Source organism: Danio aesculapii, chromosome 3, assembly GCF_903798145.1.
Source record: "Danio aesculapii chromosome 3, fDanAes4.1, whole genome shotgun sequence".
Taxonomy (NCBI): Eukaryota; Metazoa; Chordata; class Actinopteri; order Cypriniformes; family Danionidae; genus Danio; species Danio aesculapii.
In genome coordinates this window covers 32,682,768-32,696,217 of record NC_079437.1, presented here as the reverse complement: position 1 = coordinate 32,696,217, position 13,450 = coordinate 32,682,768, and the positions used below count along the sequence as shown (strand labels likewise).

The 13,450-nt window shown below is 38.3% G+C and overlaps 1 protein-coding gene across 3 annotated transcripts in view; it reads left to right on the top strand.

The window, feature by feature from the left end:
* sgsm3 (small G protein signaling modulator 3) overlaps positions 1-13,408 on the top strand; it is a 29,449-nt gene extending 16,041 nt beyond the window's left edge. For 2 of the 3 annotated variants that reach the window (XM_056453751.1, XM_056453752.1), the window contains exons 9-21: positions 352-497; positions 2,549-2,782; positions 2,867-3,049; positions 4,372-4,527; positions 4,616-4,670; positions 5,966-6,015; positions 6,191-6,343; positions 6,423-6,493; positions 6,584-6,632; positions 6,729-6,814; positions 6,903-7,025; positions 9,219-9,279; positions 12,230-13,408. In XM_056453751.1, the coding sequence (XP_056309726.1) occupies positions 352-497; positions 2,549-2,782; positions 2,867-3,049; positions 4,372-4,527; positions 4,616-4,670; positions 5,966-6,015; positions 6,191-6,343; positions 6,423-6,493; positions 6,584-6,632; positions 6,729-6,814; positions 6,903-7,025; positions 9,219-9,279; positions 12,230-12,313 (1,451 nt within the window). In that variant the 3' untranslated portion in view covers positions 12,314-13,408. Of the gene's footprint in view, positions 1-351; positions 498-2,548; positions 2,783-2,866; positions 3,050-4,371; positions 4,528-4,615; positions 4,671-5,965; positions 6,016-6,190; positions 6,344-6,422; positions 6,494-6,583; positions 6,633-6,728; positions 6,815-6,902; positions 7,026-9,218; positions 9,280-9,403; positions 9,476-12,229 lie in introns of all 3 variants that reach the window. The other variant, XM_056453753.1, reaches the window with a different exon arrangement.
* The last annotated feature ends 42 nt before the right edge of the window (positions 13,409-13,450 follow it).

The window sequence follows — 13,450 nt, the reverse complement described above, 5'->3', positions numbered from 1 at the left end:
TGCATAAGAAGTTAAAATGCTCACCGTGCGGGCCTCACGAGCCTCAAACGCTGGCCATCGGTTCATGAGATCAGCCAGATTGGCGAGTACCGATCAAGTCATAAAATGCTGATACGGATGGCCGATACCAATCTCCGGCCGATCGATTGGAGCATCCCTAAATTTGATCAACTAAAAAAGTCTTTTAAACTTGCAGTTTTGCAAAAGCTTGTTTATCTGAGAAAAATAATCTTTCAAAAACTACCCAAATTTCCTTCTGCAAAAGGTCTCAAGCAAATTTCATATTTCAAAGATTATGAAAAGTGTATAAATATATGACCTTCTGATGTTCATCTTTTTTCTCTCTCTCAGAGCTGTCTTTAATCACACTGCACTGGTTCCTCACTGCCTTTGCTAGTGTGGTGGACATCCGAATCCTGCTGCGAATCTGGGACCTGCTGTTCTACGAGGGCTCAGTGGTGCTCTTTCAGGTTACGCTCGGCATGCTGAAGATCAAGGTAATTCAAGGCTTTGATTGTTGTGGTAACTAATCCTTAGAACACCCTTAGAGCTGGACTGTTTGCTGTGTTTCAAAACAGGGCCTTAATTTGTTCAAATTAAATAAAAATTGCATTTACTTCTTAGATTGATTTGCTTTCATTAGACAGAACTCCAAAGCTTACCAAAATGTGTTTATTCAAGTCACGTGTTTAAAACGCTCCTCGCATTGTTCTTCGACAAAACATATAAAAGTTGACTTAAAAGTTTGATCCACAGATTATTGTTGCTTTATTGATAATTCATAGGGTCACTTTTTCACATCAACCAAACCACTCCAGAGTTGGTTGTTACAAACCCCTGATGTTAGTCTATGGAATGGGGTTTGACATTTAATGTACAATTAAAAATTTATATCTATCTATCTATCTATCTATCTATCTATCTATCTATGTATCTATGTATCTATGTATCTATCTATCTATCTATCTATCTATCTATCTATCTATCTATCTATCTATCTATCTATCTATCTAATCTATCTAATCTATCTAATCTATCTATCTAATCTATCTAATCTAATCTATATTTATACTGTGAATGAAGTGCAAAAGACAACCAAAGCAGATATACCAAAAACTGTGACTTTTATTTACCATCCCCAAAGTGAACAAAAACAATGGATTAATCAAAAATAAAGAAAAAGAAGGTAAGCAAAAATACTATTTGCAATATATACAATATTGGGACAAACACAAAAAAGCAGGGCTGGCAGAAAAGATGTGGGTGGCGCTAAAGAAAAGAACAAAACCCAAACAATGTCTAACTCCCCAGAAGCATCTAACTAACTAAATATATGAAAACAAAATAAACAGTATCCTAACTATCCTACTCTCACTATCCAAAAGTACAAGGGGTTGCGCTCGCCCCTAACCTAATGTACTATACACAAGAGTAGTCCTACGTGTTGCAAAATGTATGTCATGTGACCTGCTTAACTGCCCGCTTCGTCCGAGACTCGTAAACAGCGGGACAAATGAATGAAACGGATAAACGGTTTGATGTAAAAAGCAGATGGATACATGAACGGGAATGGGCAACAACAGAATACACAGTTAGACAGGGTTTTCTTTGTCAGTGCCAGTGGTGTACTGGTTAGTGCGTCGACACATGCACTCCGGTGCTCACGGCGACCCGAGTCCGATTCCGCCTCGCGGTCCTATGCCGAAACTTCCCTTCTCTCTGCTCCCCATGCTTTCCTGTCAATACTCTCTATTGTCCTCTGAAATAAAGGTGAAAACCCCGAAATATGAAGCAGATACAGGAGAACAGCGAGAGAGAGAAAAAAACACAATCAACACAAACACGTAATATTGTTTTTCAGTTGGGCGAATCTCTAAGCACAACTGTCTTGGTTATCTATTTCAAACAAAGGAAGAAAACAGACTGTATTCTGAAACATGATCCAAATGTGAAAACCATGAACTAATCCTTTACATATTACATTTTTTTTACTTCTTTTACTTACTGTAACCTTTCCTTGTTTCAACCTTTGACTTATTTTCTTTTGTTGATATTTAAAAGAAAGCTGAAAGCCTGTAACCATTTTGACGTTCACAGTATTTGTTTGTTATGGTTACAGGTTTTGTAACAGGTACGAAAACAGAAGCTCTCAGAAGCTATCATGCATATTGATGCATTCACAATAGAGCACGCTGATTGGTTCAAACCAAGCCTTTCTCATGAATTAATGCTGAAGGCTCAAAAACATTACGTTGTACCCATCGGTACAGAAATTCAGTCTCCACACTGGAATTTACACAAGGATCTCATCACAGTGACATAGCTTCAAAATTTCTTTTCAAACTGAAAGAACAAATTTGCTCGAAATGACTCAATAACAATCAATTTTCACTGTTTTGTGAAATATATTTCCTAATAGTGTTTTTAGCAGGGTGGGACACATGTATATAACTGTCAGCATCTCAAAACATGTGTTTTGGTGTTTCATGACCCTTTAAAAGTTTGATTTGGCACATAGTCAATAATAATGCTTTCTTGTGTTTTAAAGGAGGATGAGCTGGTATCATCTGAGAACTCGGCCTCCATCTTCAACACACTGTCAGATCTGCCCAGTCAACTAGAGGACGGGGCGGCAGTGCTGGGAGAGGCTGTGCGTCTAGCCGGATCTCTGTCTCAGGAAAACCTGGACACGCACAGACACAAGCATCTAGCCTACATCCTGGCGGAGCAGGCCCAGCTCAACTCCAACAACTCCCATTCCCTCAACGCCAACCTCAACAAGGCGAGAACAGCACCTTGAACCATCAGCTGTGATGCACATATTTCAAACATCTCCTAGTTAGCTCATTGTTTTATCACTGTGCAGGTGGTGCGCAGACAGAACATGCGCAGGAAATCCACTCTGAGTTCGCTGCTGTGGGGAGAGGACGAGGTGGAGGCTATGAAGGCCAAAAACATTAAACAGACGGAGCTGGTGGCAGCACTGAGAGAAGCCATCAATCGCACCGCAGAGCACTTTCACTGCCTGGACCCCCGTAACTGCAGCACTGTAAGAGTCACTCCATCACATGAGTCGCATTTCCAAATCTGTCAGGAATAATTGAATTAGAAACAGCAACACTCTGACTCATGCACTGCTGCACTGAGCCGACCTGATGACTCACTCAGTGGTTTTGTTGAATTGCATAAATCATGCCTATCAACAAGAAATTAGCAGCACACGCTCATTCCCAGTAAACAGACCGCCATACGTCATAGTCATGGGGTTTTAATCTGTAAGTAGTCGGATATCAAACCAGATGCATTATTTGATAATACTCAGTTCCCCTTTCGCATTTGGAATATATAAAGACTACACTGGAGGATAATTTCTGTCACCTTGCTAACGTGCTAATAATAATTCATTTATAGTTGTATGAAGGGCCTGCATAGCTTACATTTTGTTATGATCAGTAATGCTACAATTTTTAGTAGAATTAATGACATATTTCTATGTATTTTTAGTATTTATGTTGTTATGTTACTATACAAGGAACAATTGAAAATGAGCTATTGGATTATTAGGAAAATAGTGCACACCTGAGGTGGTGATGTGGCCACAGTGCATTAGTTTCTAATAATTAGGCCCACACGGAATCTGTGCACGCAGAAATCTGCAGATTTTTTAGCCTATTATTGAGTTTAATTATTGACTTGTTTAAATGTGTGTAAATTTATATTTATTCAGTTTTTTTTTTATTAATTTTAGTAATAATATTGACTAATATGAAAGTGTTAATTTGATTTATCTACAATAGTTTGTAAAGTAATGTGTTCTGTCTTTTAGTAGATATATTATATGAGAGACTTGCTTTCTTTACTAAATAAGTGGATCTAGATGGATTTGCATTGTATACATTCAAAAAAGGTAAAGAGGTATTATTTATTATTTCATATGTTAAGTTTTTAGTTATGATAATCTGTATGATACAGATTCTGTCTGGCCCTACTAATAATTTATCAGGGTCAATTATTTCACTTTTACTTCAGTTACCACCAGGGTGAGAATTATACATTGACAATTGGGAGGGTCAAGTTTTTCGGTTATGCTCAGAAATATGCCTGAAATTGTCCGTAGTGTATGAGTGTGAATGAGAGTGTATGGGTGTTTCCCTGTGATATGTTGCAGCTGGAAGGGCATCCGCTATGTAAAAAATATGCTGGATAAGTTGGAGGTTCATCCCACTGTGGTGACCCCTGAGTAGTAAAGGGACTAAGCTGAAAAGAAATGAATGAATAATTGTTGAATCATTTATATAGTTATATTTAGAGTTATATTTAGCCTCTAAGATAAAAATGTTTAAATTAGTTTTATTTCTTGTGTGTGTCAAGGATTTGACTCCAGACTATTCCATGGAGAGTCATCAAAGGGATCATGAGAACTTCCTGGTCGTGTCTCGGAATCGTCGGAGAAGAGCCAAAGCATTACTGGACTTTGAACGGCACGATGATGATGAGCTGGGCTTTCGGAAGAATGACATCATCACTGTGAGCGTCTGCTGTTTCGGTCAGCTAAACATGTTAACTGCTGCTTTGTCTTTATTCCTCATTTCTTTATTTCTGTATTTGTTCTCAGATCATCTCTCAGAAAGATGAGCATTGCTGGGTTGGAGAGCTAAACGGCCTGAGAGGTGAGTGCAGATGTGCTTACCAACAACATTAAACTTGTCTTTGATTTTCTGACATGCTTCACAAAAATGATGGGAAAAAAATCTAAACTTCTTGTTTTCTCCTTGCTGTTAAAATGCAAACCATCAGTTTTTCAGTATTTCTCTTTTGAATGTCAAATATTAACATAGTTTGGTTGGAATTATTGCGCTCAGATTCTAGTCTCTATTCTAGTCACTTATTCTGACAACAGCACTTGTAAATTGAAGTCTATACGTGGACTTGCTAGCTGTCTGAATAGTGTTTTATGCTAAATCGCAATGCTCCCATGAATTTGACATTTACAACCATAAAAATGTTGCTTGTGTTTTGAGGAAAAATAGTCTCAAATATATTAAACAGCATTTCTTTTCTCTCTGTGTACTCTCTTTTTCAGTTTTAAAATGTGTCAGTAGGTACATTTTCATCCACCTATTTTTATGCGCATTTTGGATATGAGCATTAAAAAAACGGTTAACAGAAACGCCATGATGCGCATAGATTTGAAAAATGCTCAAAAAAATGTTTGTGCTTAACCGAGTAGGAGAAACTTTTTATTCCATTAGAAAAGATGCGCTTAAACTGCGATGGAAACACTCTTATCAAACTAATTCCAGTATGCGCATTAAAAAAGGTCATGTGATTTTGTTATAAGAGATCATGTGATGATAAAAGTGTGTGTAAATGGACAAACCAGTAGGCTGAGCACACTGTAAAACATCTGAAATGTTGTTTTGGTCATTCTAAAACGCCTTACCGCTTAAGCATTAGTGTTATTATATTATTAATGACCTCCAGAACTGTCTGTGCTCCGCGTCTGACACCTTCAAACGCCACCGCGTGTTCACTGCGCATCAGGATTGCCTTCTGAGATGCAAGTCATTTATTAAATGAAGAAAAGATTGACGCAGCTTCACCCACTGCAGCAAATTCAGTTTTTACTGTTGATATTTGGCGCCGGTTAATCAGGAAGTGAAGATTTTGTTCGCTTTGACTCATTGGATGGAAACTCTGCTTTATTTGCACGTCTTTTATGCGATATTCCAGTTTTGCGCATAAAGTAAATTAGCGTTTTTGGATGGAAACATAGCTACTGTTAACAATGTTCCCCCAATTTTCTTGTGAACTTTATAAATGTTTGACGTGCACAAATAATTCTGCATCTGCAGTGGTAAAAAACAATAATGCATTCATTCACAGCATGTATTGATGAATAAGACACTTTTTTGGCGTATGTGTAACGCTATACTTATTTCCCACTATCCGTTTGTCCCTGTAGGCTGGTTTCCTGCTAAATTTGTGGAAATTTTGGACGAACGAAGTAAGGAGGTAATCTAAAGAATTTTTTTCTTTTAAAAGTTACATTTTCCCACTTGAAACAGATTGTTTATGGAGTACTCCAGAGCAGATTTTCATAAGGGGTTTTTATAACCAAGTTAAGAATGTCCTGTTGTATCCTAAAGCCGCTTTGAGTGTTTCTCATTCTCCTGTTTTGGTATTTCAGTACTCTCTGGCTGGAGATGACACTGTAACTGAGGCAGTGAATGACCTGGTCAGAGGTACGCTGTGTCCTGCTCTAAAGGCCATCTTTCAGCATGGCCTGAAGAAGCCCTCCATACTGGGGGGACCCTGTCACCCATGGCTGTTCATCGAGGAGGTACATTAGTTATCTTACTGTCATTTTCTAGTGTGAGTATGAACAATACTGAGTAAACAATTTTTTGTGTGTATCACAGGCAGCCAGCAAAGAAGTGGAAAGAGATTTCAACTCTGTTTATTCCAGATTAGTGCTTTGCAAAACTTACAGGTGAGACATGGAGTAACTTTAAAATCTACTCTGAATTCTCTTAACAGTGATTTGTTGATATAACATCCGGTCTGATCCTTGTCTCTTCAGATTAGATGAAGATGGGAAGGTGCTCACACCTGAAGAGCTGCTTTACAGGGTAAGTTCAACAATTAAAAAACTAATCAGATCATCTGTTGGAGAAGTTGAGCAGTTTTGTATCTGTGCATTGAGCGCCCTCTTCCTGTCATCTTAGGCAGTGCAGTCGGTCAACATGAGCCACGACCCTGCACACGTTCAGATGGACGTCAAGTTCCGCTCACTCATCTGTGTGGGCTTAAAGTAAGTCATCCTGCTATTTTTACTATTGCATAATATCCAAGTGTGTGGCATCTACAAAATGTTTAGCTTTGTTTGTGTGTTGTGCCAGTGAGCAGGTACTGCACCTGTGGCTGGAGGTCTTGTGTTCCAGTATGAGTGCTGTGGAGAAGTGGTACCATCCCTGGTCTTTCCTGCGCAGTCCTGGCTGGGTTCAGATCAAGTGTGAACTCAGGTGAGACTAAACCTCTGCTGACGGGCTGCAATTGAGCTTAAAAAGGATTTGAACCGAAAAGGAAGCTGAAATTGCTCATTTGGGGGGTGGGGGGGTTAATGTTTTATTGTACTTTTTTTCAAGACTACCATATTTTACGGAAAGCAACGTGACTTTAAAGGCTGGTTTATACGTTTGCGTTGAGCGATCGGCGTGTCCCACAGCGCATGCCTTGCGCGTCCCATTTATACTTCTGCGTGCTGCTTGTGTGGCTTTGCAATAACACTTCCAAAGCGCTAGCTAGGTTTTTATGTTCCCCTGTGTCGAGTTTCTTCGCTGGTGTTTTGTGTTTCTGAACACTACCTTAATCTACAAGTGGCTCAGACTTGCTCCTTTTGAGGGGGGAACCGGCGGACATGCAACAACTTCAATCATAAGGTAAACGTAAATACTAAACAAGTTTCCATCTAGAGCTGCTTCATGGGACTCGACACCGGGCTCCATCACGCTCCTGTGGCTCTTACCCCCGCCCACACTCGTCAGCGCTACCAAGCCGACCAATCAGAGCTTGCGATATGTGTCATTACAGCGTAGTAAAAGTCTTTTGAGAGGTGCACGTTGGCGACAGCCACAACGAGGGCTATGCATCCACGCACAGGCTGTGCCCGAGCATAAGCCTGCACTTGATGCAAAAGTATAAATCAGCCTTGAGCCTTTTGCTGAGTTCAGACTGCACGATTTTCAAAGTAGTCGTGTCACAGATGTTTTCACACTGCCTGACTATCTGGGGCAGCACTCCTTCGCTGCTGTGTTCACACTGCTAGATGGATCGGCAACAAGGGGTTTCACACCGCATGTACAATAGGAGAATCACCGACAACTTTGTCTTAAAACTACATCTCATACAGCGACACATCGTATTGTTTTTACGTCACTTCTCGCGTGTGTTTGGTTATATCTTTTGTTATTAACTATATAAAGAGAAAGAAGCTTTAGTGGGGTAGAAAATGTACTTATTTTGCTCACCTGGCCTGTGAAGGGATTTAGCAATTTCTCCTCAACTTTTTTTCTTTATCGACCGGTTGAGATTGCTCAGATGACATGTCAAACAGACACAGGTGCTCCTGCCATTTTTCCACTTCTTTTTCCTCCATTTCTTTTTAACTTCTCCCCCAATCTCCCGCTGGCCTGCAGATACTGAAGGAGTCTGATGTCTATCTTCAAATCCATCTCAACGTGAATCGGATTTTTAGAAATGGAATGAATTTTATACCATCCCTACAGTTAAAATCAGTTCTAAAATCCTTTTAAACCCGAGTTAAGAATGGAATGAATTTTATACCATCCCTACAATACCCACACTAGTGGATGCTGCTCTCTCATTGGCTGTCAGTAATCGCTGATGTTATTTTCAATCAGAACACGTTTCACACAGCATGACTTTGAATCACAGACAGGTCCTGATATTTAGCACGCCAAATATCTGATGGGTGTCGATGACTCCTCAGCGATTCTCTCAGATGGCGTCTTTGATAGTTCGCACTGTGTGATTGTTACTCAAGTGAACGAGCACCAATTTGCCTGCGATTTCAGGCATTTGTCTGCGATTTTCTCAAAACTCGCAAAGTCAAAATCAGGGCTAAAATCATGCAGTCTGAACTCGGCAGTAGTGTTCTAAAGAAAATTGTTGAGTAAAAAAATAACTGGTAAATTAGTCTAAAAGTCAAGTTAGCTAAAAAAAAAAATAGATATAGCATAAAGTAAGCTTGAAAATACTCAGAGCATAAAAAATAAATGCAAAGCACCACATCTATTAAATCGCATTATGTTGCAGCCTATTTCAGCTTATTAAAAATTGTGAAATATTTTGGATTTGTTTTTTAAACACCCTTAAACTGGACAGCAGAAAACGTAATATCCTGTCCATTAATAAAAACAATTGAGCTTGTCTTTTTTGTCATGTTATGGTGAAACTGTAATGTCTCTCTCTGTCCAAAGTAAATTAAAAAAAGACAAAAGCACAATTATTATTATTACAGGGATATATTTTTTCATTTATGTACACATCATTAATATCAGTCCTCATGGACAATGTCATTAATGTACAACTTTATGATATTATATAGATATTGTTGTAGTATTATTACTAAAAAGTAAATAGCTTGTCATAAACGTGTCAGTAACTAACTGTTATAGTTTATCTTCTGCTTTCAGAGTTCTCTCAAAGTTTGCTTTCAGTCTTTCCCAAGACTGTGAGCTGCCTACCAAAAAAGAGGTGAGTGATTTGCACTTCCTGCACACACACACACACACACAGAGCATTTCACATGTCCTCCCACATGCAGATACACTCACACACACGGGCTAACATGCATCTGCGTGTTTGTCTGCTCTTCCAGAAGTCTCCTGTTCTCAAATCTGAAGTGGTGGATGTCTTGGTGCAACATCACCTCTTTAGTTGGGACCTCTAGGTAACGCTGGCGACTAGTTAACAGCCTGCTGCTTGATAACAAGCTGCTAAAGCAACTCGAAGTGGTGGTAGAAGCTTAGTAGCTGTAGAGCTTGGTGTGTGTATTTCTCTTCTGTTCACTGCTGTTTACATAGTAGATTTACAAAGTGAGCACGATTTACATGCACGCTAATAACTGTCAAAAATCAGTTTGATGTAACCTGTTTTACTGGTTTATATGCAAATCAGTAAGCCAATAACACATGGAAGACAAAAAAAAAACAATATGCTTTTTCTTAAATATGTGCTGCATTTCGTGAGACGTCCTTATTTTTGTTAATTTGCACAGACTCATTCTCATATTTAGTGTTTACACGCTAAGCAAGATTACAGCATTGGCAAAAATCTGTGGTGATTGGTTTGTGGTTTATGCGTATGCTAATATGCGTATGCACACACTTTTTCTGCTTATGAACTTTTTCATGTTTAATATTTCTGATTTTAAAATAGTATTTTGATCAAAACAGATCACCCGAGTTCATCATCAAGCCCAAAGCATTGATGAAAAATGTAGCCAGTGGCTAGGGAAGGTTGTCATAAAGATCTAAAATTCAGTCAGTAGTCAGGAAAGAGTTAGGCCTACTTGCATTAAGGAGCTGCATGTAAACACGCTCACTAACTGAACCTCTAAAAACTGGATCTGCAGCTTTCATGTGGAATACTACTTAAACTCTGAAGCAAATACTGCTCTCCTCCATCTGTTCCTGTGAATGAGCTTGGGAAGTTGTTTTCTCTGAATGCTTGATGCTCTATAAAGTATAGGTTGTTTCAAATCAGTGATTTTTATTTTTATTTATTTTTTTATTAATTTATTTTAATTATATATTTTTATTTATTTTTATTTTTATTTTATTTTATTATTTTTGTCATAACATACTTTTGTTACTTTAATTAGTTAATCGTCTTTCAATAGTGATGAGAAGTTCTGATCATTTTACTGACTCGAACCTTTGAGTCTCCTTCATTGAGATGAACGAATCTTTTTTTTTTCCAAGTCATTTTGTTAATTTCGTTCAATTTGCCAAAATACTATTATAATGTTGAGTTGCATCCAAACTCATCTACAACTACACAAACGCTGATCACACTACAAACAAGTCAGGACTAGAATGCCATAACAAAGAAAAAATAATCCTGTATTGTTTGCCTGGTCTTTTGTCTGATTATGTCAGGTCTTCAAATTTGAGTGGTTCATGTCACGCTGACAGTCCCATATAAGCTTAACCAATGCACACAGTCTGAGCCGAAAGGAGCCATGATGAGTTCAGCTCTTGAGTCTTCTGGTTTTTGAGTTGTTAGTTCATCACGTGACAGCATGTAAAGACAGATGACTTAAACCAAGGACTCGATGGATCAAATCTTTTTCCGGCTCTAAATGCGTATTATTGGCTTCTGTCTTTCACGTGATGAACGAACGACTCAAACCCGATAGAAGTCTCAAAAAAGGAACTAATCTTCCACCTGCACAAATGTACGCATGCGCGAATAAACAAATCACTCTCCAAGACTCATCGTTCTCGAGTCATACAAAAGATTTGTTTAAAATGAACCAATCGTTCAAGAACGACCCATCACTATCTTTCAACTGTATTTTGAAGGTACATAACATGAACCGTAAAGTTTGAAGTCAGTTGAATGTAATCGAATTTAACTTGACTTAAATTGTCATTTTGATTAATTTTTCTTAAAAATTGTACCGAATGATAATATAATGAAAGAAACGTGGATGATCCAATTTATTTTTCGTATTTTTTTAGTTATTACAGTAATATTTTGTCAAGCAGAAGAGACGTTTTTGCCAGTATGGTTGGGTTTAGATTGCATTTCCACTGCAGGTTAGTAGCGCTTAAAGTGGGTGGATTTATCGTTAAAATTGGCACCTCTACTGCTGTGACATCATCATAAACGTGATATAAACAAACGTGCGACAAACAAATATAAACCATGATATTTTAATATAAAAAGATTGATGTTGAATAGGTTTGAAAAAGTCAAGGTTTTAAATCTGCTATGGTACATCTACCTTTTAGTTTTTAGGACAACAGTATCTCCAACAGAAAAGATACCTAAAGATGCTGTTTTAAATTGTAAAGATTTAAGAAGTCATTCATTTGAATCATTTAGCCTGACATGTTTACTGCTTCAAAATATTTCAAATGTTTCTCAAAATATAATAGATTGTGTTAAAAGGGGAAACAAGTTTTTAGTTTTTTACCCAGACATTTAAAACGAATATATTTTAGAGCAGTAATCACAATACCGTCAAACCGTGATAAGCTCACATCATATATCAAGAATACATGCTCAGCCTCTTTCAGTCTGGATGGATGTAGGCTTTATGCTAATGGAGCGTTTGCCGTTCTCTTTAAATAACTTTGAGAGGCATTACCTGCTGTTCACAGTTCAGTGAAGCGACATTCACTATTAGCGCTAATGTTAGCCGCTAGAAGAATCACTGCTCTGACCTTTAGCGGTGTAGTTGAAGTGGTTCTCTTGTCTCCAGTGACCTTTTTGACTTTGTCTGGAGCTCTTAAGCTTTGACAGAGTGTCGTGTTTAATTACAGTGAAGCAGTTGTGAAAATCAGCAGGAATGCTGATCGCAGCTGTTTGTTTTAATTAGCTAAGCCATTGAAGGCAATGGAGCAGTGTTTAACCAGTGCACTTGTGAAGACGCATCGGCTCATTTTACCCCGCTCTTTTTTTTTCTCATCATCAGGAGAAGGAGCAGAGGCCTCTAAAGGAGGGAGTTCAGGACATGCTGGTGAAACATCACCTCTTCAGCTGGGACATCGACGGCTAAAACCACCACACACATCCCCACATCACTCTTCAGCTGCAGAAAAACAGGGCTCACATGCCAAATTCATCTTCATTTCACGTACTGCTAAATGTCAGATGGCTGAACTGGTGAGTGTTTGTGAGTCTTGGCACAGTAGTTGACTTTTTGTACTTTAAAGAGTCTTTCTGTACAAAGGACATTCTGTACACTGAATCAAACTACAGAACGAGCCGCTGCCGTCAGCCTGCAAGAACTTCCTCTTCACTGAAGCTAAATAATTGTTACACCATTTGAGTAAATGAATGAATGCTGGATTTTCACATTTCTGTCCATTACCTCTCAAATAGTTCTGGCTGCCAGTGTTTCTGGATTAGTTGGTGGGTGAGATTTGGGTCAACATCCTGTAGGATTGTTTTGAGAAGCTGTTTTAATGTCTGAATGATTACGTTTGTTTATATTGGGCATGTACAATCTGAGATTTAAACACGTTAAGTCAAACACATTTTCATAAGACTTTGTTCAAGATGGTCTCCAAAACTACTGAATCAAATCTGTGTTTTCCACCTTCATCTTTTAGCATCAGATTTCACTCGCAACAAACTATTTTGACAGGACATATGAATTGATGAAGACACGACTGTATGTAGCTCAGACTGCAGCATTAAAACACTCGATTGGCCTCTTTTGGGCCTTGAAGAACATCACTGATTCATTGTTATTGGTGTGCAGTGAATCAGCTTTGTGTTATCTATCTTGTTTTTTTCTTATAAACCATGTAAAGTATAAAGAAAACTGGTATTTTTAAGATGTCAAATTGCTAAAGGTATTGTAATGGCCAAGTTCAGCGCTGCATTACAGGCTAATGAATGATTCCTAATGAATTGCTCTGAAATCTCGAAGTCTGCTAGAATGAAACAAGAGCCTACAGACACCATTAGATGGAGCAGTAAATTAAAGGCAAAACGTCCATTTCATAGTCCTTGTAATTGGTAAACATGGTTGTTCAGAACCAAAAAATAGTCTGTAATGGTTGAGCATGATCGTCACACGGGGCTTTAGGTCATATCCACGATCACTGAGAATAATGTGTACTTAAATAAATATCTATATCTGTAAGAGTTATGGTGCTCTTGTCTTTATTATCAGGTACTCTAGGGG